Below are 25790 nucleotides of genomic sequence, written 5' to 3'. Positions count from 1 at the left end.
AAAAATACATATTTTAACTTCTTTCTTCCTCAGCTTCTATAACATGTACTTTCACTCTAACTCAGTCTCATAATATCCCATAATTACTCCATCTCTGTTATCTAAAACACTGAAATTTTGCATCTGACCATAACTTCCTGTCCTTCCATTTTTCCTTGTTTTTCCTAAAACTGTTCATTGTCCTCACTGCAACTTCCAGTTACTCCACTCTTCTCTGTTTTCCCAGTCTAACCCCATTTGTGACCCCATTTCCCTCCATTCTTAACATTCCACCATTTTGTTCCAATCTCTAATGTTGGGTAAGAAGTTCAGATATGAGTGGTTAGTGAACTTTGCCCTTCTTTCAAAGATCACCCCTTCTTTTTATATCCTGAATCCCATTCTCTCCCATTTCCTCAACGATCTTGCCCTTTAAGCATCTCCCTCTCTCCCCCTCAATATTTATTTACCTACTGATTCCTTCTCTAGTTTCTAAAGAAATGCTGAATTCTCCACCATCCTAAAAAAAAAATAAACAACAACAAAAAAACTACATTTGACTCTACCTCCCCAACAAAATTATCATACTGTGTTATTCCACAGCCAGGCTTCCAGAAAACATCATCTACACCTGTTGCATCTACTTTCTTTCATCCTCACATGTTAACTAACGCCTGTAACCTTACCACTCAACTGAAACTGCTATCTTCAAGGTTACCATTGATATATTAATGCTAAATACAATGATCTTTCTTAATATTCATTCTTTCTGATCTTGCTACAATGTGTTTAACACTTTGATTGATAATAACCATTCTTCCTGGATATGGTCTTCCTAGGATTTCATGATAACGTTCTTTCCTGGTGTTACAGAATAATCCCTGTTTCCTTTTCTTTATCATCATAGTTTGTTCTTATTCTTATTCCGGTATATACTCCATATCTTTCTCCTGGGATGCCTTCTCTCCTCTTTCTGCATTTATTTCTTGATGATCTCACTTCCTATGGATTAATTTATTCTCTCTATGTAATTGGCTCCTCCCAAATGCACATGTCCAGTCCTTATCTCTGTGCTAAGACCAGTCTCACATTACCAAGTGTCTGCTGAATCTTCCCATCTAGATGTCCTATTGACAACTCAAATTCAATATATCTAAAACAGAACTTGTCCTTCCCCCAAAAAACCCAGTCTTCCTTTTCTTGTCACAGATACCATCATCCTTCTGGTCACCAAAGGCTATAAACTCAAAGCCCTTTAAACTCTTCCCTCTCTCACCATCTATATTCAGTCAACTGCAAAACTTTGTTGACTCTATTACCACAAGAGTTTTTGCATTCCTTTATATTTACATAGCCACCTCCCTTGTTTAAGACTTCATCATTTCTAGTCTATACTATTGCAGTACCTCCTAATTGGTCTCCTTCCTTCAAGGCTCTCTTCTCCAGTATATTTTCCCCAAGAAATTCCAATAGTTCCTATTACCTTTATAATTACAAACTGTTTCCTTTAACCTTTCACAGTTATTCCCTCTCACATACGTTACATTTCAGCTAAACTGGGCTTCTTGCTTCTTTCTATATAGGACGTTCCAATTTCTATCTTCATGACTTTTAAAAAATTAATTTTTTTTCAATAAAAAACTGCCCTTATTGAGAACAAAAGAAAAGCAAAATCTTTGTTACAAATATATATAGTCAGGCAAAACCTGTCTCCACATTGGCCACATCCAACAGATATGTATGTGTGTGTGCATATATATATAATTCGTCACTCTTAGTCTTTCACCTCTATTAAAAAGAAGGTAGCACACTTCATCATATTCTTCTGGAATAATAGCACTAGACACAATACCTGGAAAATAGTAAGAGGTATATGTTAGCTATTGTTAGCTCTTATTACTAATGTTGTTGTGCTCATATAATACTTCCTCTTCCGAATAGAATATAAGTATTTTTGGGCAGGCATTTTTGTGTTTTTCTTTCTCTCACCACTGCCTAACAAATGGTCTGGTACATAAGTTCATATTACATATTTGGTTTAAATTTAAAATGTTTTTGTTCTAGTCTAGGAAAGAACAGAAAAATGGGGACCTTTCCTTTCTAGAGAAAGTTGAGGGTGACATTAATAAGGACCTGGAAAAATCAGTTCGAGAGCTTCAGGCAACACATGCAGAAACAGTACAAGAACTAGAAAAGACAAGAAATATGTTAATCATGCAGCATAAAATTAATAAAGATTACCAGGTAAGGTTATCAGTACTACAAAATGGGGCCTTTTCTGTATGGTGTTACAATAATAATTAATCTTTTTCTAAAAGTAAATTCTACTTTTCAAGTTTATACTTCTGATTTAGCCAGCCATTTAATTATCTTCCACTACCACAAACCCCTGTGTGTGGCCTTCTTATTAGTGGGTAATTGGGATGCTTAGTAAGAAACAAAATGAATCTTACCCCTACTCCTGCTCCTTCCCCCATTCTGAATAAGCTCCTTATAACAGAGTTGTCTAAAATCCAGCTGTGTACATTATACTTGAATTTTGAATCATAGGATTAAAGATTTATATATAGAAAGGACCTCAGTGGTCATGACTCAGAAGTCAGATCCTTCCCTTTACAGATCAGGAAAATGAATTCAGCCCAGGACAATTGAATGATTTACCCAAGTTACACTTTTAGAAAGTGACAAAGGTGTACAATTCTGATCCAGAGGTTCATAAATTGAGATATGTAACCCTTTTAGGAATATATGAAAAGCTTTTGGAGGTGTCACAGGGAATATTTGATAAATGTTATCCTATAGAAATACTCCAAAAATAGTTATGTTAGTAAAAAAAATGGGAGATTAGAAGGAAAAGAGGGAAAAGACAGGAATTAGTTGGGAAAAGGAAAGAGTGTTATAGTGCAGGTGAAAAATTAGAAAGAGTTTAAATAATTCTCCTAACAAAATAAAATGAATGTTTAGATGTAAATAGAACTCTTTTCCTGTTAAGCTGGGGGGGAAATCAGCAACAATATGTCCTAGTGAAAGATGAACTATCTTTTTATTTTATTTGTATAGGCATACACATGGTAAATTCTAGAATATATTTCCTTTCATATTAAATAATAAGATATAGGAAGGTTTATTAAAAGTCAATGTCCAAGGAACAATAAAGGTTAGAAAATTCTAATGGAATCCAAATACATCATTTTTCAGATGAATAAATCTATTCCAAGAGAAAATAAATGACTTTTTTAAGAATCACATAGTAAATAGTTGAGCTGAAATTATGATCAAAGAATTATTGTTGTAGAGCGAGGAATATTAAAGATCATCTAGTCCAATGCTTTCATGTTACTGATGAGAAAATGAATATGTGTAACTTTCTATAGTCACTACAACCTTCTCTTTTTAGTAATTAGCATCTTTCAGAATGGCAAGCAATAGAAGATGAAGAAAAAGAAAAACAATACAAACTGAAAGGAAGGGTTGAGTGGGCAACCAATGTGAGCTTGGACAATTCATTTGGCCTCTCTTAGCCTTAGTTTCTTCCTCTGTAACATAAAGTAGTTAGACTAGATTACCTTTAGGAAACCTTCCAGATCTAAATTTATCATTCTATAACAATTTTAATTAATTTGATAAAAGGTATATTAATATGATTTATAAAGTTGTATATATTATCCTAAAACTCTTAACGTTTTTGATATTAGTATTTACAGGATTAGAAGGGCACTTACAAAAGGGAGAGTCAGTTTTTGTGAATATTGCAGAAAGCAAGTTTCTTATTGATATATATTCTTATTGATGTATATATATACTAGGCTACAAGTTCCTTGAAGACAAGGACTTCTTTTAATTCATAGCACCCAGTGAAATGCCTCAGACATGTCAATATTCAACAAATGTTTTTCATTGATAAAAATTGCGTATAACCCTAAAATCTGAACAAATTCTTAAGAAACATTTAATATTAGCATTTAATGTAATTAATTATAAAATCCATACAGAAATATATTGACTCCTGAATAGATCTTACCTGGAGAAGTAGCAGTGGCACAGTGGACAGATAGCTAGAACTTGTGAGTGGATCTGGGTTCAAATTTTGGCACTATTACTTACTACTTATATAACCTTGGGTAAAGTCACTTTGCCTTTATGAAGTCTCAGTTTTCTCATCTATAAAATGAGAGGTTTGATCTTGGTGATGTCTAAAGTTCCTTTCAACTTCAAAAAAAGGTGATCCCATGAACCTAAGAGTCTCTCTCAACCCCGAATGTTTCAGTTGAGTGAAAGAACTTTCTCTGCACATGTCTTTATCTATTGAAGATACCACCAAAAGATTCTCAAAGCCTACATCTCTCACAAAGACAGTAATAGTTGATTGATCTAACACTATTGAGTAAATGAACGGTTTCATTCATATAAGTGAATTTTCCAGATAACGAAATCTTGCCCCTAGAAATGCTAAAATTATTTTTACTTTAAATTTTTATAATAATAAATTTGTCCCTAATTTTCTATACCTCTTTCTTCACTCATAAAATATGTATATCAAATTTTATTGATAAGAATCATTTTAAAATATTGATTATTAGGACAGTCTATAGTGCAGTAGAAGGAAGACTACCATTTGAATCTCAACTCTGCAATTAATCAGTTGTATGGCTTTGACTAAGTTACTTATTTGTTCTGGGCCTTCCTTTTCTCAATTATAAAATGAAGAGATTTGGAATAGATGATCTTTTTTAGCTCAAACAAACTAAAAATTAGTTACACAATGAAGCAATGATGCATTCAGAGGATATTACAGTACAGAAGTTCAGTAAAGACAAGAATTATTTGATTTTCATCTTTGTATCCCCTAACACACTGAACACAGTATGCACACATCCCCTGAACATAGTAGGCATATAATATTTGTTACATTGAATTATATAGAGCTATTTGCCATCCCAAAATAAATTCCCACAGTCTATCTTTCACAGATCTTTTGTTCATAATTCATCTTTCTGCTCTCTTCTGTAGCTTCTAATCACCATTTCTTGCTCTGCTGCCATATTTATGTACAATTTTCTAGATGAGAGCAGTTTCTCAGTATTCTAAATCTGTGAGCTAAACCATACTCCATATAGACTTTTTTCATTTCTTTATTTACATTTGTGTTCTACATTGAGTACACTGAAAGTCTGACCTTTTAGAAGCATTCAGTTATTATTATTCTATCTAATGAATGCATTATTTTGTTTACTCTGCTTTGTCCAAGTCAAAAGCAGCTTAGGAATTGCATTACTACCATCCCTCTTTGGAAGTACGGTGGCATTCTGAACTCAGGGAGGGTCCATCTAACCATTTGAAGCAAAAGGGCAGGTTTGTACATGGGAGCATCAAGACCACTGGAAATGAGGGCAGCTGGGTGACTCAGTGGATTGAGAATCAGGCCCAGAGACGGGAAGTCCTGGGTTCAAATCTGGTCTCAAACACTTCCTAACTGTGTGACCCTGGGCAAAGTCACTTAACCCCCACTGCCTACCCCTTACCACTCTTCTGCCTTAGAACCAATACCCAGAATTGATTCTAATATGGAAGGTAAGGATTAAAAAAAGACCACTGGAAGTAAAGGTTTATTTAAATTAACTAAAGTGAATCAATATTAATTAATTCATTGAAAAATGTTATTGGAAAAAAAATGACTCCTTGATTTCAAATTGTTCAGTCTCATCTACAGTATTATCATGCTTTTTAGATGGAAGTTGAAGCAGTAACTCAGAAGTTTGAAAGTTTTCAACAAGATTATGACCTAAAAATAAAACAATATGTTCATCTGCTTGATATCAGGGCTGCACGCATCCGGAAATTAGAAGGTATAGTACACATAAGCAAATTCTTTGATCCAGAGCAATGGGTTATATAAGCTTATATGTAAATTAGGACAGTTGAAAATGTCATCTTCATCAATGCCCAGGATTTGTTCCTTCCATTATCTTCCCCCATAACCCATATGCCTTTTTCAAATTTCCAGCACTTCATTGATAGATAAATTTTACTGATTCTATTTTGAGATGGGTTAGAAAATCAGATTAATAAATTTGTTACAATTTTGTAACTAATATTTTTATTGTTCAATGGCCTTTTTGCTTGCTACCTGGTACTCTACTATCTTTTGGATGATTAAACTTCTTAGATAAATGACTTCTAGATAATTGAAATGTTTTTCTGTACTTTAATGTATTACCCAGATTGGATAAGGATATAATCTGAAATTATAAACATACATTAAACAGTACTTTTTTAGTACTGGCCACTGCTGTAAGATAATTTTCCCTTTCATATATCAATGCTTGGAAAATGTTTTTAAAGAATAACTAAATAACTTATTTTCTGTTGCAGCCCAATTAAAGGATATTGCCTATGGCACCAAACAGTACAGATTTAAACCAGAAATCATGCCAGATGATCTTGTAGATGAATTTAATGAAGCTGTCCATTTAGAACGAGGAGAGAATCTATTTGAAATCCATATCAGCAAACTGACCCTTTCATCTGAAGCTATCCAGGCATCAGGAGATCAAGAACCTTCCACTTTCTGTACCTATGCTTTTTATGATTTTGAACTGCAGACAACTCCTGTAGTGTCTGGTCTCCATCCAGTGTATAACTTCACATCCCAGTATCTTGTCCATGTTAATGACTTCTTTTTACAGTACATACAGAAAAATGGTGCCACTCTTGAGGTCCACCAGGCATATAGTACTGATTATGAAACAGTTGCTGCATGCCAGTTGAAATTCCATGAAATCCTAGAAAAAAATGGTCGAATTTTTGGCACTGCAAATTTGGTTGGTAAGTATGGCTACATTATATGTATTTATGGTGTTGACCCCCTACATCTGTGGTCAGATAGATAACAGAGTGGATAGAACACCTGGGTTTGAAGTCAGGAAGAGTCATATTCCTGAAATCAAATCTAGTCTAAGATATTTTCTAGCTAATTTAGTCCTGGGCAGGTCACTTAACTCTCTTTGCTTCTGGTTCCTCATCTATAAAATGACCTGAAGAAAGAAATGGCAAACAACTCCAGTATCTTTGCTAAGAAAACCTCAAATAGGTCACAAAGAGTCAGGCACAACTGAAAAATGACTGAAAACCCACATCCTTTGATGGAAAATGCCTTTAGATGAGGAAACATATTGTTTACCTGGATTTAGTATTCCACATATTTGGTCACATAAACCTATTATAACTACAAATGCTATTAATAATATCAATGTGTGATTAATTCTTTAATTGATTATTGTAACTAAAATATTTATTAATCAAATTGGTCTAATCAAAGATGTCTTTAAATAATATAGTATTTAGGGGGCAGCTGCCTGGCTCAATGAAGTGAGAACCAGACCCAGAGACGAAAGGCTCTGGGTTCAAATATGACCTCAGGCACTTCATAGCTGTGTGACCCTGGTCAAGTCACTTAACCCCGATTGCCTAGCACTTACCACTCTTCTGCCTTAGAACCAATACATAGTATTGATTCTAAGACAGAAGATAAGGGGAAGGAAGGAAGGAAGGAAGGAAGGAAGGAAGGAAGGAAGGAAGGAAGGAAGGAAGGAAGGAAGGAAGGAAGGAAGGAAGGAAGGAAGGAAGGAAGGAAGGAAGGAAGGAAGGAAGGAAGGAAGAAAAGGAAGGAAGGAAGGAAGGAAGAAAGAAGAAAGAAAGAAAGAAAGAAAGAAAGAAAGAAAGAAAGAAAGAAAGAAAGAAAGAAAGAAAGAAAGAAAGAAAGAAAGAAAGAAAGAAAGAAAGAAAGAAAGAAAGAAAGAAAGAAAGAAAGAAAGAAAGAAAGAAAGAAAGAAAGAAACTCTCTAATATAGAATATTAGAAACTCTTTAATAGAAAAAAATCCTAGATTTTGAAGTGACATTAAGAGATTTAGTCCCCTTTTTCTAAGCAAATACACATAAAGCATTTTTTGGCACATTTATAACATATTTAATCTGTATAATGGTACTTTTGACACACTTACCTAAAATGCATCCTTAAAAAGTGATTTGAAGATGTAGCTGGGTGGTTTATTGGGTTGAGAGCCAGACCTAAAGACCAGAGGTTCTAGGTTCAATTCTGGCTTCAGGCACTTCCTAGCTGTGTGACCCTGGGCAAGTCACTTAACCCCCATTGCCTAACCTTTACCACTCTTCTGCCTTGGAACCAATACACAGTATTGATTCTAAGGTGGAAGGTAGGGTTTAACCAAAAAAAAGGGATTTGGGGATTGCTATATTTGCTTATGCTTTATAAGTTCTATACTGTACCTTTCAGGTTCTGTAGGTACCATTTGATGCCCAATTACTACAGCATCAGAAAGCATATGAGTAAACATGTCTCATTCATATTTCAGAAGAATTAAGTAACATTTTGCATTCTCAATTGGCATATACCAAATATAGTTTAGCATGTTTAACGTGAAGGTATTCAACATATGGTAAAATTCATTCTTGCAAGCATAGCTTTTCTGCCTTCATAACTGTTATTTGCACTTCAAACATCATTTGTGCAGAGCATGTATAATTCTATTCCACATAACATTTCTGGTTCTAATATTACTAACACTGGTACCTATCTGTTTTCATTTATAAAAATATCAAAACAGCAGGATACATACTGGTTTATTTGGGTCGTTTTAGGAAATAAAGAAGGCATTCCACATTATGGCACAATCGAATATTGGGTCCGATTAAGAGTTCCTATGGATCAAGCAATTAGACTGTATAGAGAACGGGCAAAAGCTTTAGGCTATATAACCTCCAATTTTAAAAGACCAGAGCAAGTAAATCAGGTAAGCAATTTTTAGGGCTTTTTTATGATGCAGATGTTTTCCCTAATAATAATTCCTTTAAATGTTGTGCTAGAAAAAATCATTAAAAAGAATTCTTTTTTTCTCTCTCAAGAGAACATAGATTAACATAGTCTAGATTAAAATTTCTTTTATGTAGATGCTATTTGATTTTAAATTAGTACTATTCACAGAAAGTTGTCTCTTGTGCTAACTTTCTAAATTACAAGATAAAGTAGAAATATTTAAATTTCTCATGCAGAAAATCAGGATGTTTCAAATATAGTGGGCTGCTGTAGAATTAAGTCAGGAAGTTAACAAGTATTTAAGGGCTAGAGTATCAAATAAAAGCAAAACAGCCACTACTATCCTTGAACAAATATTTTAATGAGGGAAACAATTTGTAAAAAGTAAAAATCTAAATATATGCAAGATATGTGGAGTAGATGGAAAATACATAGCAGTAAGATTTTCTTCAGAAGATAGGCCTTGAGCTGAGTTTTGAAGCAAGCTAGGAAGTAAAAATGAGGGGCAGAACATATTCAGGAGAGGAGATGGCCAGTACAAAGACAAAAAGCAAGAATCTGCAAGTAGGCCATTGTTACCAGATAAGAGTTATGTGGAAAAGAGTCAAATCTATGAAGACTGGAACATGGAAAAGGGCCAGTTTATGAAGAGTTATATTTAATCCTGGAGGTAATAGAGAAGGTAAGAGCTATGATTTTGGAAAATTACCTTGACAAGTAAATGGAAGACAATTTGGAGTGAGAAGAGACTTGCCAAGGAGACCAGTGTGAGGCTATTTTTAAAAGTCAAGGTGAGGTGATTAGGGACTGAACTCAGGTTGTGACTTTTTGAGTGGAAAGAAGACATTTTAAAGATGTTACAAAGATGTTATAAACAAATAAAAAATGAAATACATCTATTAGTAATGGGTTGTCCATAGTTTCCTTATTTTTGTAGCTCAAAAACTCTTCACAAATGACCCTGAGTAAATACTAGTCAAAGCTAGTCAAAGAACTCAGATTGTGCTTGTTTTTTTTTTTAAGTGTTGTGTTTGTTATTTTGTTTTGATGTGGAAGCAGAATTAAGGTAATAGTTACTAGCAACCACTTCATATACTCTTATACTCTAAAATAAATCAGAAAACAAAAATAAATTTTAAAATAATTACTGAAAAATAAGGAGAGAAAACTGACTTCTCCCTTTCAGAGTGAATATTTGCTACTAGTATTTACATCCTTTTCTAAGATAGAGGAGGTTCAGATATAACTTTTTAGTCCCTGCTCTAAATTAGAAATGTTAATTTATTATTATTAAAGATTCTTCCAGGTAGAAGAGATTTAAGAAAAAAATTAGCAAGAATCAAGGTCTAATGATTAGATAATAAAGATTATTTTTAGGGTTTTGAGACCCAGTTGGTTCCAATGTTCTTTTTCTAGGAATCCTAGAGATTTCCATTTCTCTTCATAGTTTCTGCTAAGCCACACACAACACTAAGTATCCCTCCATATATTTCTTTTTGCCAGGTGAGTTTAATACTAAGCCCTTCTCTGGAAAGCATCACTTTGTTTTTTGTACATTTCGACAAGCCAGCTAACCCTGCTGGAGGGAAATCAGACTTCTCAGTGAGGTCTAATGTGAAGAATACAGGTCTGATTTCTTGGGAAGGATCAAAGGACCCAAATCCTGAAACTATAAATGCTCCTTTGTTCTTTCCTCCCTCCCCCAATTCCTTCAAAATGAGGCAAAATGGAAAGGGAAAGAGAAAGTAATAGGGGACTAGACAAGAATCTGATGGCATTTTTCTTTTTGAATCTTCCATTCCACTTACTATTTATGCTTACATTGACCATGTAACACACTAATGATTATGTATGTTTTATATGTAATATGTAACATATTCACATATGTATATATTAGATTAACTTTATTGGAAGTTTTATTTTGCTACAGTAAATTCTCAGTCTATACACTCATCCTTCCTAACTTGTACATTTAGCATGGCCACTTATTTTGGGTCCCTATTCACAACTTATGAACACTAAATGTATTATCTCTTCTTTAATATCAACATCCTATTGTTTTAGATAAATTAAATTTGAAATATAGTCTACATATGTATGTATTAGCAATTGTTATATTTTGGATTTGGAAGCTACTATTTATCATTTAGTTATATGTACTATGATTTAAATATGTATTTTTTGTTTAAATTAGCAGATACCCAAAACTGCTCATCCAAGTTTTACTTCAGATGACAACTTAAATGAACTCTATATTACAATAAAATGCTGTAGCAACCTGACATCTGGAGCAACCAAAAGTCACGTGCAGCCAAATCCATATGTTGTATACAAGTTCTTTGATTTTGCTGACCATGATACAGCCATCATTCCAAGCAGCAATGATCCCCAGTTTGATGATCACATGTGCTTCCCAGTACCAATGAATATGGACTTAGACAAATACCTAAAATCAGAGTCTCTGAGTTTCTATGTATTCGATGATAATGACACCCAAGAGAATACTTACATAGGAAAAGTTGATGTACCATTAATTTCATTAGCACATGATAGATATATTTCAGGTAAGAAAATAATCTTCAAAATTTCACCTTCTTTCCCAACCCTAGGCCCCATTAGACACAAAAGAAAAATTAAACCCTGTTACAAGCATGTATTTTCAAACAAAATAAATTTCTGCATTGAGCATGTCAATAATAATATCCCTTTCCTTCTGAGTTAATCATCTTTGTCTGGAAATGTATAGTATATTTAATCATTTGTCCTCTGGTTTAACAAAGTGATCCCTGATCGAAGTTCCTTCAGTATTATATCTTTACCATATTGTTGTCATTGTATAAATTATTTATCTGGTTCAATTCACTTTACTCCACATCAATTCGTACAAAACCTTCTAGGGTCCTCTGAAATCATTCATTTCATTATTTCTTATAACACAATGGTATTCTATCACTTTTATTTACCATAATGTATGCAGACACTACCTAATTTTTGGACATACCCACTGTTACAATAGGAAATAAGACTTAGGACATGAGTGATTATTTCCTATTGTAACACTACTAATTTCCATTCTTTATCACCTCAAAAAGAGCTATAAACATTTTTGTACACCCTCTGTTCAAGTTTGTTTTGCTTAGGAATATCTGTTAGCCTACCAATTCTTTAATTCCAACATATCTTTTTTTTCCCCCTTTCCCTCTTTGTTTCCCTGTTAAGTGAAATATATTTCTGTCCCCAAATATATATGTGTATTCTTATCTTCTTTGCCCAGTTTAAATGAGTGAGATTTAAGTGTCGACCATTTCCCCCATTCCCTCCTTGTTTGCATAAATATCTACTTTACACCCTGATTATATCAAATAATTGTCCCTACCATACTTTTCCCTAGTATATTCCTCTTTGACTATCTTTCCATTCTTTTCTAAAGATGATCATTAGAATCACTCCCAAGCCTCACCTAGACTCCCTCTATTACCCCAATGATGACAGGATTCAGGAGGAGTGGGACATGTGTATCTCTTCCCCATATTAAAATGTAAGCTGTTTATTCTTGTTTAAACCTTTTTCGTTGTTCTGTCATGTTTGCTTTTTTATGTGTCTCAATTACTGTGTTTGAAATTCCAAGTTTCTATACAACTCTCTTTTTTTCATCAGGAATTCTTGGAATTACTCTATTTCATTAATGTTTCATGTTTTCCCTTATAAAATTACTCTAAATTTTACTAAGTAAGTTATTATTGGCTATTAAGCCTGTATTTTTTGCCTTTTGCAATATTATATTCCAAACCATATGCTCCTTCTTAGCAGTATGCTTTAATTATTTCTTTCCAATAGATTCCCCAATTTGAAGGAGTTCTGTATTTTGACAATAATATTTTTATTTTATTTTATTTTTTTAATTTTGAATTAATTTATTTAGTCAATTTAGAACATTATTCCTTGGTTACAAGAATCACATTATTTCTCTCCCTCCCCTTTCCCCAACCTTCCTACAGCCGATGCACAATTTCTTTTTTTTTTTTTAAGCCCTTACCTTCCATCTTGGAGTCAATACTGTGTATTGGCTCCAAGGCAGAAGAGTGGTAAGGGCTAGGCAATGGGGGTCAAGTGACTTGCCCAAGGTCACACAGCTGAGAAGTGTCTGAGGCCAGATTTGAACCTAGGACCTCCCATCTTAGGCCTGACTCTCAATCCACTGAGCTACCCAGCTGCCCCCCGATGCACAATTTCTTTGGGAATTACATGTGTCCTTGATCAGAACCTATTTCCATGTTGTTGGTGTTTGCATTAGGATGTTCATTTAGTCTACATCCCCAGCCATATCCCTCTCAACCCATGTATTCAAGCAGTTGTTTCTTTTTCCTCTGTTTCTACTCCCACAGTTTTTCCTCTTAATGTAGATAGTGTTTTTTCTTGTAGATCCCTTCAAATTGTTCAGGATCACTGCATTGCCGAGAAGTCCATTACATTCGATTGTACCAGAGTATTGGTCTCTGTGTATAATGTTCTCCTGGTTCTGCTCCTTTCACTCTGCATTAGTTTCTGGAGATCGATCCAGTTCCCATGGAATTCCTCCACTTTATCATTCCTTTGAGCACAATGGTATTCCATCACCAACATATGTCACAATTTGTTCAACCATTCCCCAATTGGAGGGCATCCCCTCATTTTCCAAATTTTTGCCACCACAAAGAGCCCAGCTATGAATATCCTTGTACAAGTCTTTTTCCTTATTATCTCTTTGCGGTACAAACCCAGTAGTGCTATGGCTGGATCAAAGGGTAGACAGTCTTTTAGTGTCCTTTGGGTATAGTTCCAAATTGCCCTCCAGAATGGTTGGATAAATTCACAACTCCACCAGCAATGCATTAATGTCCCAACTTTGCCATATCCCCTCCAACATTCATTACTTTCCTTTGCTGTTATGTTAACCAATCTGCTAGGTGTGAGGCGATACCTCAGAGTTGTTTTGATTTGCATCTCTGATTATAAGAGATTTAGAACACTTTTTCATATGCTTATTAATAGCTTTGATTTCTTTAGCTGAAAATTGCCTATTAATGTCCCTTGGCCACTTATCAATTAGAGAATGGCTTAATTTTTTGGTACAATTGGTTTAGCTATTTATAAATTTGAGCAATTAGACCTTTGTCAGAGGTTTTTGTTATGAAGATTATTTCCCAATTTATTGCTTCCCTTCTAATTTTGGTTGCATTAGTTTTGTTTGTACAAAACCTTTTTAATTTGATGTAATCAAAATTATTTATTTTATATTTTGTGATTTTTTTCTAGCTCTTGCTTCGTTTTAAAATCTTTCCTTTCCCAAAGATCTGACATGTATACTATTCTGTGTTCACCTAATTTGCTTATGGTTTCCTTCTGTATAATTAAGCCATTCACCCATTCTGAGTTTATCTTGGTATAGGGTGTGAGATGTTGATCCAAACCTAATCTCTCCCATACTGTCTTCCAATTTTCCCAGCAACTTTTAACAAACAGTGGATTTTGGTCCCAAAATCTGGGAATTTTGGTCTTATCATAGACTGTCTTGCTAAGGTCACTTACCCCAAGTCTATTCCACTGATCCTCCTTTCTGTCTCTTAGCCAGTATCAAATTTTTTTGATGACCAATACTTTATAGTATAGTTTGAGATCTGAGACTTCAAGGCCTCCTTCCTTCGCATTTTTTTTCATGATTTCCCTGGATATCCTTGATCTTTTGTTCTTCCAAATGAACTTTGTTATGTTTTTTTTCTAATTCAGTAAAAAAGTTTTTTGGTAGTTCAATAAGTATGGCACTAAATAAGTAAATTAATTTTGATAGGACTGTCATTTTTATTATGTTAGCTTGTCCTACCCATGAGCAGTCAATGTTTTTCCAATTATTTAGATCTAGTTTTAATTGTGTGGAGAGTGTTTTGTAGTTGTGCTCATGTAGTTCCTGTGTTTGTCTCAGCAAATAGATTCCTAAGTATTTCATATTGTCTAGGGTGATTCTAAATGGAATTTCTCTTTCTAATTCTGCTGCTGAGATGTGTTGGAGATATATAGAAATGCTGATGACTTATATGGGTTTATTTTGTATCCTTCAAATTTGCTAAAGTTGTTAATTATTTCGACTAGCTTTTTAGTTGATTCTCTGGAGTTCTTTAAGTAGAACATCATATCATCTGCAAAGAGTAATAGCTTGGTCTCCTCATTACCCATTTTAATACCTTCAATTTCTTTTTCTTCACTAATTGCTTCAGCTAGTGTTTCTAGTACAATGTTAAATAATAGCGATGATAATTGTTTCACTCCTGATCTTATTGGGAAGGCTTCTGGTTTGTCCCTATTGCAGATGATGTTTGCTGATGGTTTTATATGTATACTGTTTATTATTTTTATGAAAGGCCCTTCTATTCCTATGTTTTCTAGTGTTTTCAGTAGGAATGAGTGTTGTATTTTGTCAAAGGCCTTTTCTGCATCTATTGAGATAATCATGTGATTTTTGTCAGTTTGCTTGTTAATATGGGCAATTAATGTGGGTGGTTTTCCTAATATTGAACCATCCTTGCATTCCTGGTATGAATCATAGCTGGTCATAGTGAATAACCCTCGTGATCACGTGCTGAAGCCTTTTTGCTAGTATCCTATTTAAGATTTTTGTATCTATATTCATTAAGGAGATTGGTCTATAGTTTTCTTTCTCTGTTTTTGACCTGCCTGGCTTTGGAATCAGTACCATATTTATGTTGTAAAAGGAATTTGGTAGAATTCCTTCTTTGTTTATTCTGTTAAATAGTTTGTATACTATTGAGATTAGTTGTTCTTTGAATGTTTGATAGAATTCATTTGTGAATCCATCTGGACCTGGGGATTTTTTCTTAGGGAGTTCTTTGATGGTTTGTTCAATTTCTTTTTCTGACATACGGTTGGTTAGGTAGTCTATTTCTTCCTCTGTTAGTCTAAGCAATTTATATTTTTGTAAATATTCATCCATATCACCTAGATTGCCATGTTTATTGCCATATAATTGGACATAATAATTTTTAATGATTGCCTTAATTTCCTCTTCATTAGAGGTGAGGTCTCCCTTTTTTTCTTGGATACTGTCAATTTGATTTCCTTCTTTCCTTTTTTTAAAATAGATTGAAAAAACAAATAAAATAGACAAAGTACTGGTCAAAGTACAAGCGTCTAGTCTTATTTATTAAATCAATAGTTCTTTGACTTTCAATTTTATTAATTTCTCCTTTGATTTTTAGGATCCCTAATTTAGTCTTCCTCTGAGGATTTTTAATTTGTTCACTTTCTAGTTTTTTGATTTGCATGCCAAATTCATTGACCTCTGCCCTCTCTAATTTCTTAATATATGAACTCAAGGATATGAATTTCCCCATGAGTACTGCTTTGGCTGCATCCCATAGATTATAAAAGGATGTCTCATCATTGAATTCTGGCTTTTTGGAGTGTACCTTTTGAATTGAGTCCAGCAGGAGGGGTCCTTGGCTCTATCTTGTTATTAGGCTTGATTTTCAGTCCCCTAGGAGCATTTAGTTTGTAATCAATAAGGAAGGGTTTTCAGAGGTCTGACCTTTTGCCTCCTCTAAGCTGCCATCTTGACTCCACCTCTTGACAATAATATTTTTAAGAATTTTCATTAGAAGTTTTTTTTTCAGGACATGGTCAATCGATTACTTCCATTTCCCCTTTTGCCTTCTGGCTCCACAGTATATGGCCACTTTTCCTTTAAGATTTCCTGAAATATGATAGCCAAGATCTATTTTTAGTCAAACCATTCAGGTAATCCAATGATTGTTAAATTTTTCCACACTCTATTTTCCAAGTCAATTTTTTTACTATGATATACCTTATATTTTCTTGTATTTTTTTTTTTAGGTTTTTCTTTTGATTGGAATCACTGTTCTATTTAATTTAAAGGATGTCCATTACCAAAGAAAGTTTGTTTGTTTGTTTGTTTACTAATCATTATTTTATTTGGTCATTTCCAAACATTATTCACTGGAAACAAAGATCATTTTCTTTTCCTCCCCCCTCCCACCACCCTTCTCTCTCCCATAACCGACGCATGATTCCACTGGTTATCACATGTGTTCCTGTTTCTAACCCATTTCCATGTTGTTGGTATTTGCACTAGAGTGTTCATTTAGAGTCTCTCCTCAGTCCTATCACCTCCACCCCTGTAGACAGGCAGTTGCTTTTCCTCATTGTTTTTACTCCCACAGTTTATCCTCTGCTTGTGGATAGTATTTTTTAGATCCCTGCAGATTATTCAGGGACATTGCATTGACACCAATGGAGAAGTCCACTACATTCTATTGTACCACAGTGTATCAGTCTCTGTGTATAATGATTTCCTGGTTCTGCTTCTTTCACTCTGCATCACTTCCTGGAGGTTGTTCCAGTCTCCATGGAATTCCTCTACTTTATTATTCCTTTAAGCACAATAGTATTCCATCACCAACATATACCACAATTTGATCAGCCATTCCCCAATTGATGGGCATCCCCTTGTTTTCCAATTTTTGGCCACCACAAAGAGTGCAGCTATGAATACTCTTGTACAAGTCTTTTTCCTTATTATCTCTTTGGGGTACAAACCCAGCAGTGCTATAGCTGGATCAAAGGGCAGACAGTCTTTTATCACCCTTTGGGCATAGTTCCAAATTGCCCTCCAGAATGGTTGGATCAATTCACAACTCCACCAGCAATGAATTAGTGTCCCTACTTTGCCACATCCCCTCCAACATTCATTACTTTCCATAGCTGTCATGTTAGCCAATCTGCTAGGTGTGAGGTGATACCTCAGAGTTGTTTTGATTTGCATCTCTCTGAGTATAAGAGATGTAGAGCACTTTTTCATGTGCTTATTAATAGTTTTGATTTCTTTGGCTGAGAACTGCCTGTTCATATCCCTTGCCAATTTATCAGTTGGAGAATGGCTTGATTTTTTGTACAATTGATTTAGTTCTTTGTATATTTGAGTAATTAAACCTTTGTCAGAGGTTTTTATGAAGATTGTTTCCCAATTTGTTGCTTCCCTTCTGATTTTAGTTACATTGGTTTTGTTTGTACAAAAACTTTTTAATTTGATGTATTTCAGATTATTTATTTTGCATTTTGTAACTCTTTCTAAGTCTTGCTTGGTTTTGAAGTCTTTCCCTTCCCAAAGGTCTGGCATGTGTACTATTCTGTGTTTACCCAATTTACTTATAGTTTCCTTCTTTATGTTCAAGTCATTCACCCATTTTGAATTTATCTTGGTATAGGTTGTGAGGTGTTGATCTAAACCCAATCTTTCCCACACTGTCCTCCAATTTTCCCAGCAGTTTTTATGAAATAGTGGATTTTTGTCCCAAAAGCTGGGATCTTTGGGTTTGTCATATACTGTCTTGCTGAGGTCACTTATCCCGAGTCTATTCCACTGATCCTCCTTTCTGTCTCTTAGCCAGTACCAAATTGTTTTGGTGACCGCTGCTTTATAATATAGTCTGAGATCTGGGACTGCAAGGCCCCTTCCTTTGTATTGTTTTTCATTATTTCCCTGGATATCCTTGATCTTTTGTTCTTCCAAATGAACTCTGTTATGTTTTTTTCTAAATCAGTAAAAAAAAATTTTGGAAGTTCCATGGGTATGGCACTAAATAGATAGATGAGTTTGGGTAGGTAGGTCATTTTTATTATATTGGCTCTTCCTACCCATGAGCAGTTAATGTTTTTCCAATTGTTCAAGTCTAGTTTTAGTTGTGTGGAGAGTATTTTGTAGTTGTGTGCATATAGTTCCTGTGTTTGTCTCGGGAGATAGATTTCTAAGTATTTTATTTTGTCTAAGGTAATTTTGAATGGGATTTCTCTTTCTAGTTCTTGCTGCTGAGCTGTGTTGGAATTATATAGAAATGCTGATGACTTATGTGGGTTTATTTTGTATCCTGCAACTTTGAAAAGTTGTTGATTATTTCGATTAGCTTTTTGGTTGAATCTCTAGGATTCTTTAGGTAGACCATCATGTCATCTGCAAAGAGTGATAGCTTGGTCTCCTCCTTGCCTATTTTGATGCCTTCAATTTCTTTTTCTTCTCTAATTGCTACTGCTAGTGTTTCTAATACAATGTGAAATAATAAAGGTGATAATGGGCATCCTTGTTTCACTCCTGATCTTAATGGGAATGCATTTAGTTTATCCCCATTGCAGATGATATTATATACTGTTTATTATTTTTAGGAATGGCCCTTCTATTCCTATGCTTTCCAGTGTTTTTAATAGGAATGGTTGTTGTATTTTATCAAAGACTTTTTCTGCATCTATTGAAATAATCATGTGATTTTTGTTGGTTTGCTTGTTGATGTGGTCAATTATGTGGATGGTTTTCCTAATATTGAACCAGCCCTGCATCCCTGGTATGAATCCTACTTATCATGGTGGATGATCCTTCTGATCACTGGCTGGAGTCTTTTTGCTAGTATCCTATTTAAGATTTTTGCATCTATATTCATTAGGGAGATTGGTCTATAATTTTCTTTCTCTGTTTTTGGCCTACCTGGCTTTGGAATTAGTACCATGTTTGTGTCGTAAAAGGAGTTTGGTAGAACTCCCTCTTTGCTTATTATGTCAAATAGTTTCTTGTATTGGAGTTAGCTGTTCTTTGAATGTTTGATAGAATTCACTGGTGAATCCCTCAGGTCCTGGCGATTTTTTCTTAGGAAGTTCTTTGATGGTCTGTTGGATTTCTTTTTCTGATATGGGATTATTTAAGAAATCTATTTCTTCTTCTGTTAGTCTAGGCAATTTATATTTTTGTAAATATTCATCCATATCACCTAGGTTGGTATATTTATTGCCATATAGTTGGGCAAAGTAGTTTTTAATGATTGCCTTAATTTCCTCTTCATTGGAGGTGAGATCCCCCTTTTCATCCTTGATGCTGTTAATTTGCCTTTCTTCCTTCCTTTTTTTAATTAGATTGACCAGTACTTTGTCTATTTTGTCTGTTTTTTCAAAGTACCAGCTTCTAGTCTTGTTTATTAGCTCAATAGTTCTATCACTTTCAATTTTATTAATTTCTCCCTTAATTTTTATGATCTCTAGTTTGGTTTTCTTCTGGGGGGTTTTAATTTGTTCGTTCTCAAGTTTTTTGATTTGCATTTCCAATTCCTTGATCTCTGTCCTCCCTAATTTGTTAATATATGCACTCATGGATATGAATTTTCCTCTAAGTACTGCTTTGGCTGCATCCCATAAGGTTTGAAAGGATGTCTCACCATTGTCGTTTTCCTCAATGAAATTATCAATTGTTTCTATGATTTCTTTTCTAACTAACCGATTTTGGAGTATCATATTATTTAATTTCCAATTAATTTTTGATTTGGCTCTCCAAGTACCCTTACCGATCATTATTTTTATTTCCTTGTGATCTGAAAAGGCTGCATTTATTATTTCTGCTTTTCTGCATTTGAGTGCCATGTTTCTGTGACCTAGTGTATGATCTATTTTTGTGAATGTGCCATGTGGTGCTGAAAAGAAGGTGTATTCCTTTTTGTCCCTATTTATTTTTCTCCCTATGTCTATTAACTCTAATTTTTTTAAGATTTCATTCACCTCTTTTACCTCTTTATTGTTTATTTTTTGGTTTGATTTATCTAAATTTGATAGTGGTTGGTTCAAGTCTCCCACTAATATGAATTTACTGTCTATTTCCTCCTTCAATTCTCCTAGTTTCTCCATTAAAAATTTGGATGCTATACCATTCGGTGCATACATGTTGATTAGTGATATTTCCTCGTCTATACTCCCTTTTAACAGAATATATTTACCTTCCCTATCCCTTTTGATCAGGTCTATTTTTGCTTTGGCTTCATCAGATACCATGATTGCAACTCCTGCCTTCTTTCTATCAGTTGAGACCCAAAAGGTCTTACTCCAACCTTTAATTCTAACCTTGTGAGTATTGACCCGCCTCTTATATGTTTCTTGAAGACAACAGATGGTAGGGTTTGGGGTTCTAATCCAATCTGCTATTTGTCTACGTTTTATGGGTGAGTTCATCCCATTCACATTCAAAGTTATGATTGTCACTTGTGGATTCGCTGGCATTTTGATATCTTCTCCTAGTTCTGACCTTTCTTCTTTAGCTATATCCTTTTGAACCAGTGATTTACTTTGAGTCAGTCCCCCTAGTCCCCTCTCTTGATATGCTTCCCTTTCTAGCCCCTCCCTTTTTATGCTCCCTTCCCCTCCCCCCCTCTCTTTCTCTCCAGTTTTATACTCCCTCCCTCCTCCCCCTCCTTAATTTTCCTTTCTTTCTTGCCCTGTTCGATAAGATAGAATTCAGGATCCCACTGGATCTAGATGTTCTTCCCTCTCAGATTTGATTTCACTGAGAGTAAGGTTTAAGTAATTCCACTTCATGCTCTCTTCCTCTCCTTCTCATATGAAAGTTCTTCCCCTCCCCTTCCCATGTGTATCTTTATATGGGAAAGATTATTCTATTAAGTCCCCCCCCATTTCTTGAAGTAAATCTTATTATTATCGATGGTTCCCCCCCTCCCTTTTTCTTTCTTTGCCCCCACTTTCACCAAATCTTCTTAATGCCCCAATCTTTCCCTATGCATGTTTCTTCTAACTACTTTTATGATGCATGCAATTTTTGAGAGTTACACAAACCATTTCCCCCACATATTAATATATATATAATTTGATGTAAATGTAGTCCTTATAGAAGAGAGTTTGACTTAAAGAAAAAGATAAGATTTATCTCCTTTTCCCTTTCTTTCATATTTACCTTTTCATGTTTCTCTTGCTTTCTGTGCTTGGATATCAAATTTTCCACTTAGTTCTGGTCTTTTCTTAGCAAATGCTTGGAAGTCTTCTATTTTGTTGAATGCCCATACTTTCCCCTGGAAGCATATAGTCAGTTTTGCTGGGTAGTTGATTCTTGGTTGGAGACCCAGCTCTCTTGCCTTTCTAAATATCGTGTTCCATGCTTTGCGGTCTCTTAGTGTGTTAGCCGCTAAGTCATGTGTGATCCTTATGGGAGCCCCCCTATGTCTGAAGCTCCTCTTCTTGGCTTCTTGTAGGATTTTCTCCTTTTCTTGGAAGCTCTTGAATTTGGCAATTACATTCCTAGGGGTTGTCTTTTGGGGATTTAGTATAGAGGGTGTTCTATGAACCCTTTCTATTTCTATTTTGCCCCCTTGCTCCAGAACGTGTGGGCAATTTTCTTTCATAATCTCCTGTAGAATAACATCGGGTTTATTGTTTATCTCTGGTTTTTCTGGGAGACCAATAATTCGGAGGTTGTCTCTTTTTCCTCTGTTTTCCAAGTCTATGACCTTTTCAGTGAGATATTTTATGTTTTCTTCTAATTCATTAATTTTTTGGCTTTGCTTTATTGATTCTTGCTGTTTTATGATCTCACTTTCTTCAAGGTGCTTAATTCTGGTCATTAGGGACTGGTTTTGCTTTACAGCTTTGTCTGCCCTTCTATTGGATGCTTCCCGCTCTTTCTCCAATTGTGCAGTCTTATCTATCAGACTGCTGATCTCTTTCTCCCATTTTTCTTTCCAGAAGGTTTTCATCTTTTGGGTAAGCTCCAGTTTGAGATCTTCCAGAGCTTGTTAATAGTTTCCTTTTTGGGAGGCATGTTCTGATTTTTTTTGGATTTCATCCTCATTCTCTTCTTTTCCTTGGGTACTCCCACCATAAAAGTTTTCAATAGTAACCTTTTTCCCTTTCTTCCTGGAGGCTTGATTTTGGGCCATGTGAGCCATCCCTTTGGTGGTTTTATTCCACTTTCTTTTTTGGTCGGGGGTCTGGGTGATGTGGGCGGGTTTTCTGTGAATTTAGGTTGCCTCAGACTAGTTCTTCCCAGCCTCCGAGGTTTCTTAGAGCGCTGGGCCCCTGATCATAGCCAAACTGCCCAGGTGTTCAGCTCCGCCCAGATAATCAGCGCGTGGTCCGCCCCTGGTGTTTATCTCTGCCCAGATACTCAGCGCAACCACCCTGAATACAGCTCTGCGGCCCCTGTGCTCAGCGCAGTATTCTCCTGTGAAACCGCCCTGAGATGTTGTTTCCTGGCAGCCCCCAGATCCCAAGGACCCTGGAGTGCCCCCCCCAGACAGAGACATTCCCCATTCACTCGCTGTCCCAATGAGTGCTCCGGTAGCTCACTCTGGTTTGGTGGGGGAGATGTGGGGGGGGGGGGGAGGCTCAGTTCACATTACTGTGCAAGCTTTCCCTCCTTCTTATTATAGTGTGGAAATGTTCAAACCCCAGGTACCTTTGCCTCTTTGGGGTACTGGAGAGTCCTTCTGTTCCTCCAAAGGTGATTTTTATGCTCCTTTGATGTAGTCTATTTCGTTCGGTGCCGGGGAGAGGAAGCGTGTGGCGTCTAGATTGCAGCCATATTTACCTGGAAGTCCAAAGAAAGTTTTATACGTCTTGTACCATGCTAGTGATTCTCTTCCCAATTCCTTCTTCCATAGTTCTCATTTCTTTTCCAGTTTTTCTCTAGTGAGCACATTTAATTGATAAAGAAAAATTTTTAACTCTTGGTTCATCTTTTCCTAGAGTGCTATTTCAATTTGTTCCCAAATTATAATTCTTTGAAGCTTTGCTTATAAATGTGTTGGGAACATTTTCTTCTTTAGGATTCATGTCTTGAACATGGCTGTTATCACAAAAGCTTTTTTTTTTTCATTGTAAACATTATTTTATTTGGTCATTTTCATACATTATTCATTGGAAACAGATCATTTTCTTTTCCTCCTCCCCCCCCACCCCTTCCCTAGCTGTCTGGGTATCACATGTGTCCTTGCTCTGAACCCATTTCCTTGTTGTTGGTATTTGCATTAGGGTGCTCATTTAGCATCTCTCGTAGATCACTGCAGATTGTTCAAGGACATTGTAAAGCCATTACTAGAGAAGTCCATTACATTCTCTTGTACCACAATGTGTCAGTCTCTGTGTACAGTGTTTTCCTGGTTCTGCTCCTCTCACTCTTCATCACTTCCTGGAGGTTGTTCTAGTCTCCATGGAATTCCTCCACTTTATTATTCCTTTTAGCACAATAGTATTCCATCACCAACATATACCACAATTTGTTCAGCCATTCCCCAATTGAAGGGCATCCCCTCATTTTCCAAATTCACAAAAGCTTTTTATGGTGACAATTTTTGTTTGTTTATTCATTCTTTGAGCCTGCTACCTGATTTGGAGCTTGATGTTAACTCAGGCTAGGGTTTGCACACTTCTGGAAGTAAGGTCTAGAGTTCATCCTATTGTTTTTTTTTTTCTTGAGGCGCTAAGTGTTATATTATTCCATGATCTCAGGTCTATTCCAGATGAAGGATCTGAAAACTATCTATGCTCTCAATGTGATCAAATCTAAGGCAATGTCTGATCACTCTCCCTTTGCCTAAACTCTTTAAGTTTCTGTCCTAGATTTGGGTATGAATATCAATCTACTGAAATCAGCTAAGCTCAGCTTCTGTCACCCAACTGTGAAACTACTGGTTCAAAGTGAAAGAACTGTAGGCCTATTATTCCCCATTTATTCCTCTACAGGCTTCAAATTAAGCTAGAAGTTTGAGCAGAAAAGACCCTGCTCTACTGTTAGGATTTGAGCTACATTGCCACTGCTGAGTTCTGAACTAACTTCTTACCCCAGAATTCCACTCCTGGGAACAGGTCCCCTCCTTAATCCACCCTGGATTTATGACCCAACACTGAAGAGTAGGAAGCAAAGATGACAGCAACTATTCTCACACCATGTATCCAGTGCCTCCCACCCTGTATGAGTTAAGAACCTCTTTTTTTCACAGGTGCATAGGACTCGAGCACTGGTGTACTCTACCCTTCATGATACTTCTAGCCAGACTCCCTTTCCCTTTATCCTCAGACCTTTCTTGTCCTCCTATAATGAGAGTTACTTAATATATGCTTTTGTTGTTCAGTTGTATCCAACTCTTATGTGACCCCATGGACTTTTCTCCATGGGGTTTTCTTGGCAAAGATACTGAAATGATTTGCCATTTTCTCCTCTAGTATGTTCCTCTTACAGATGAAGAACTGAGGCCAATAAGGGTTAAGTGACTTGTCCAGGTTCACACAGCTAGCAAACATCTGAGGGTGGATTTTGAACTCAGATTTTCCTGATTCCAGGCACAGTGCTCCATCTACTCCACCACCTAACTGTTCCCATAAATATATGCTGCTATTTGTAAATGTGCAAAAAAATTCATTTGAGAATTCCAAACTCCTACGTCATTCATTTCCTTTGTTATCCTGGAAGTTGGACTATGAAACACCATTTATCATCTTCCTAATAATGATTTTAATGACCTTTTTGAAATAAACAAAAAAGTATTAATTTCAAATCATTACATTTAAATAGTGAATAGAGAGGAATTTTTAATGATAGCTGCTTGAAATATAAGGTAAATCACTTAATTGTCCAATTCTAAAAATCTGTTATATTTTATAAATATTTATATCCAAACTTACAAGTTTGGCGTGTTATTTCTGTTTTTATTTCTTTTTAATACTACTACTTTTCTAGAGCCTGAAAATTGAATTGGGCAAATCCTAGAACAAAAAGAAATAGCATTACTATTATTGTAACTGTAGAAATATGTTAATGCTTTCTCAGACAATAAAAGTTGTTTTAAAAGTTGATAGTCATTTTATTTGTTCTTAAGAGAAAAGTACTTGGAAGAGTTATGTAGTAGAATATCAGTGGTAAAGAGACTGCAGATCTTTGAGAAAGCTCATTTCTAGAGTTATCTTTGAATATAAATTCAGTGAATTAAAATACTGATACATTAACTTCCATCTCTTTGAATTGATATTTTCTTTCAAAGTCCTTAACTTCAAAAAGGGATCTGTGTGAAGCCTGAACCCATTATGGATTCTTTTGTCTTTAATTTACCCTCTAATTTGTGTTAGACTCGAATTTGTAGTCAGGCTCTAAGAGA

The 25790-nt window shown here is 35.3% G+C and overlaps 1 protein-coding gene across 4 annotated transcripts in view; it reads left to right on the top strand.

The window, feature by feature from the left end:
* RPGRIP1L (RPGRIP1 like) overlaps positions 1-25790 on the top strand; it is a 136328-nt gene that overhangs the window by 64302 nt on the left and 46236 nt on the right. For 3 of the 4 annotated variants that reach the window (XM_016433254.2, XM_016433255.2, XM_007474870.3), the window contains 5 exons: positions 2044-2223; positions 5708-5825; positions 6352-6804; positions 8640-8791; positions 11009-11378. In XM_016433254.2, the coding sequence (XP_016288740.1) occupies positions 2044-2223; positions 5708-5825; positions 6352-6804; positions 8640-8791; positions 11009-11378 (1273 nt within the window). The remainder of the gene's footprint in view (positions 1-2043; positions 2224-5707; positions 5826-6351; positions 6805-8639; positions 8792-11008; positions 11379-25790) is intronic. The other variant, XM_007474872.3, reaches the window with a different exon arrangement.

Source organism: Monodelphis domestica, chromosome 1 (genome assembly GCF_027887165.1).
Source record: "Monodelphis domestica isolate mMonDom1 chromosome 1, mMonDom1.pri, whole genome shotgun sequence".
In the NCBI taxonomy this organism is placed as follows: Eukaryota; Metazoa; Chordata; class Mammalia; order Didelphimorphia; family Didelphidae; genus Monodelphis; species Monodelphis domestica.
The sequence above is the reverse complement of the archived record's forward strand: the minus strand, read 5'-3'. Positions and strand labels throughout refer to the sequence as shown.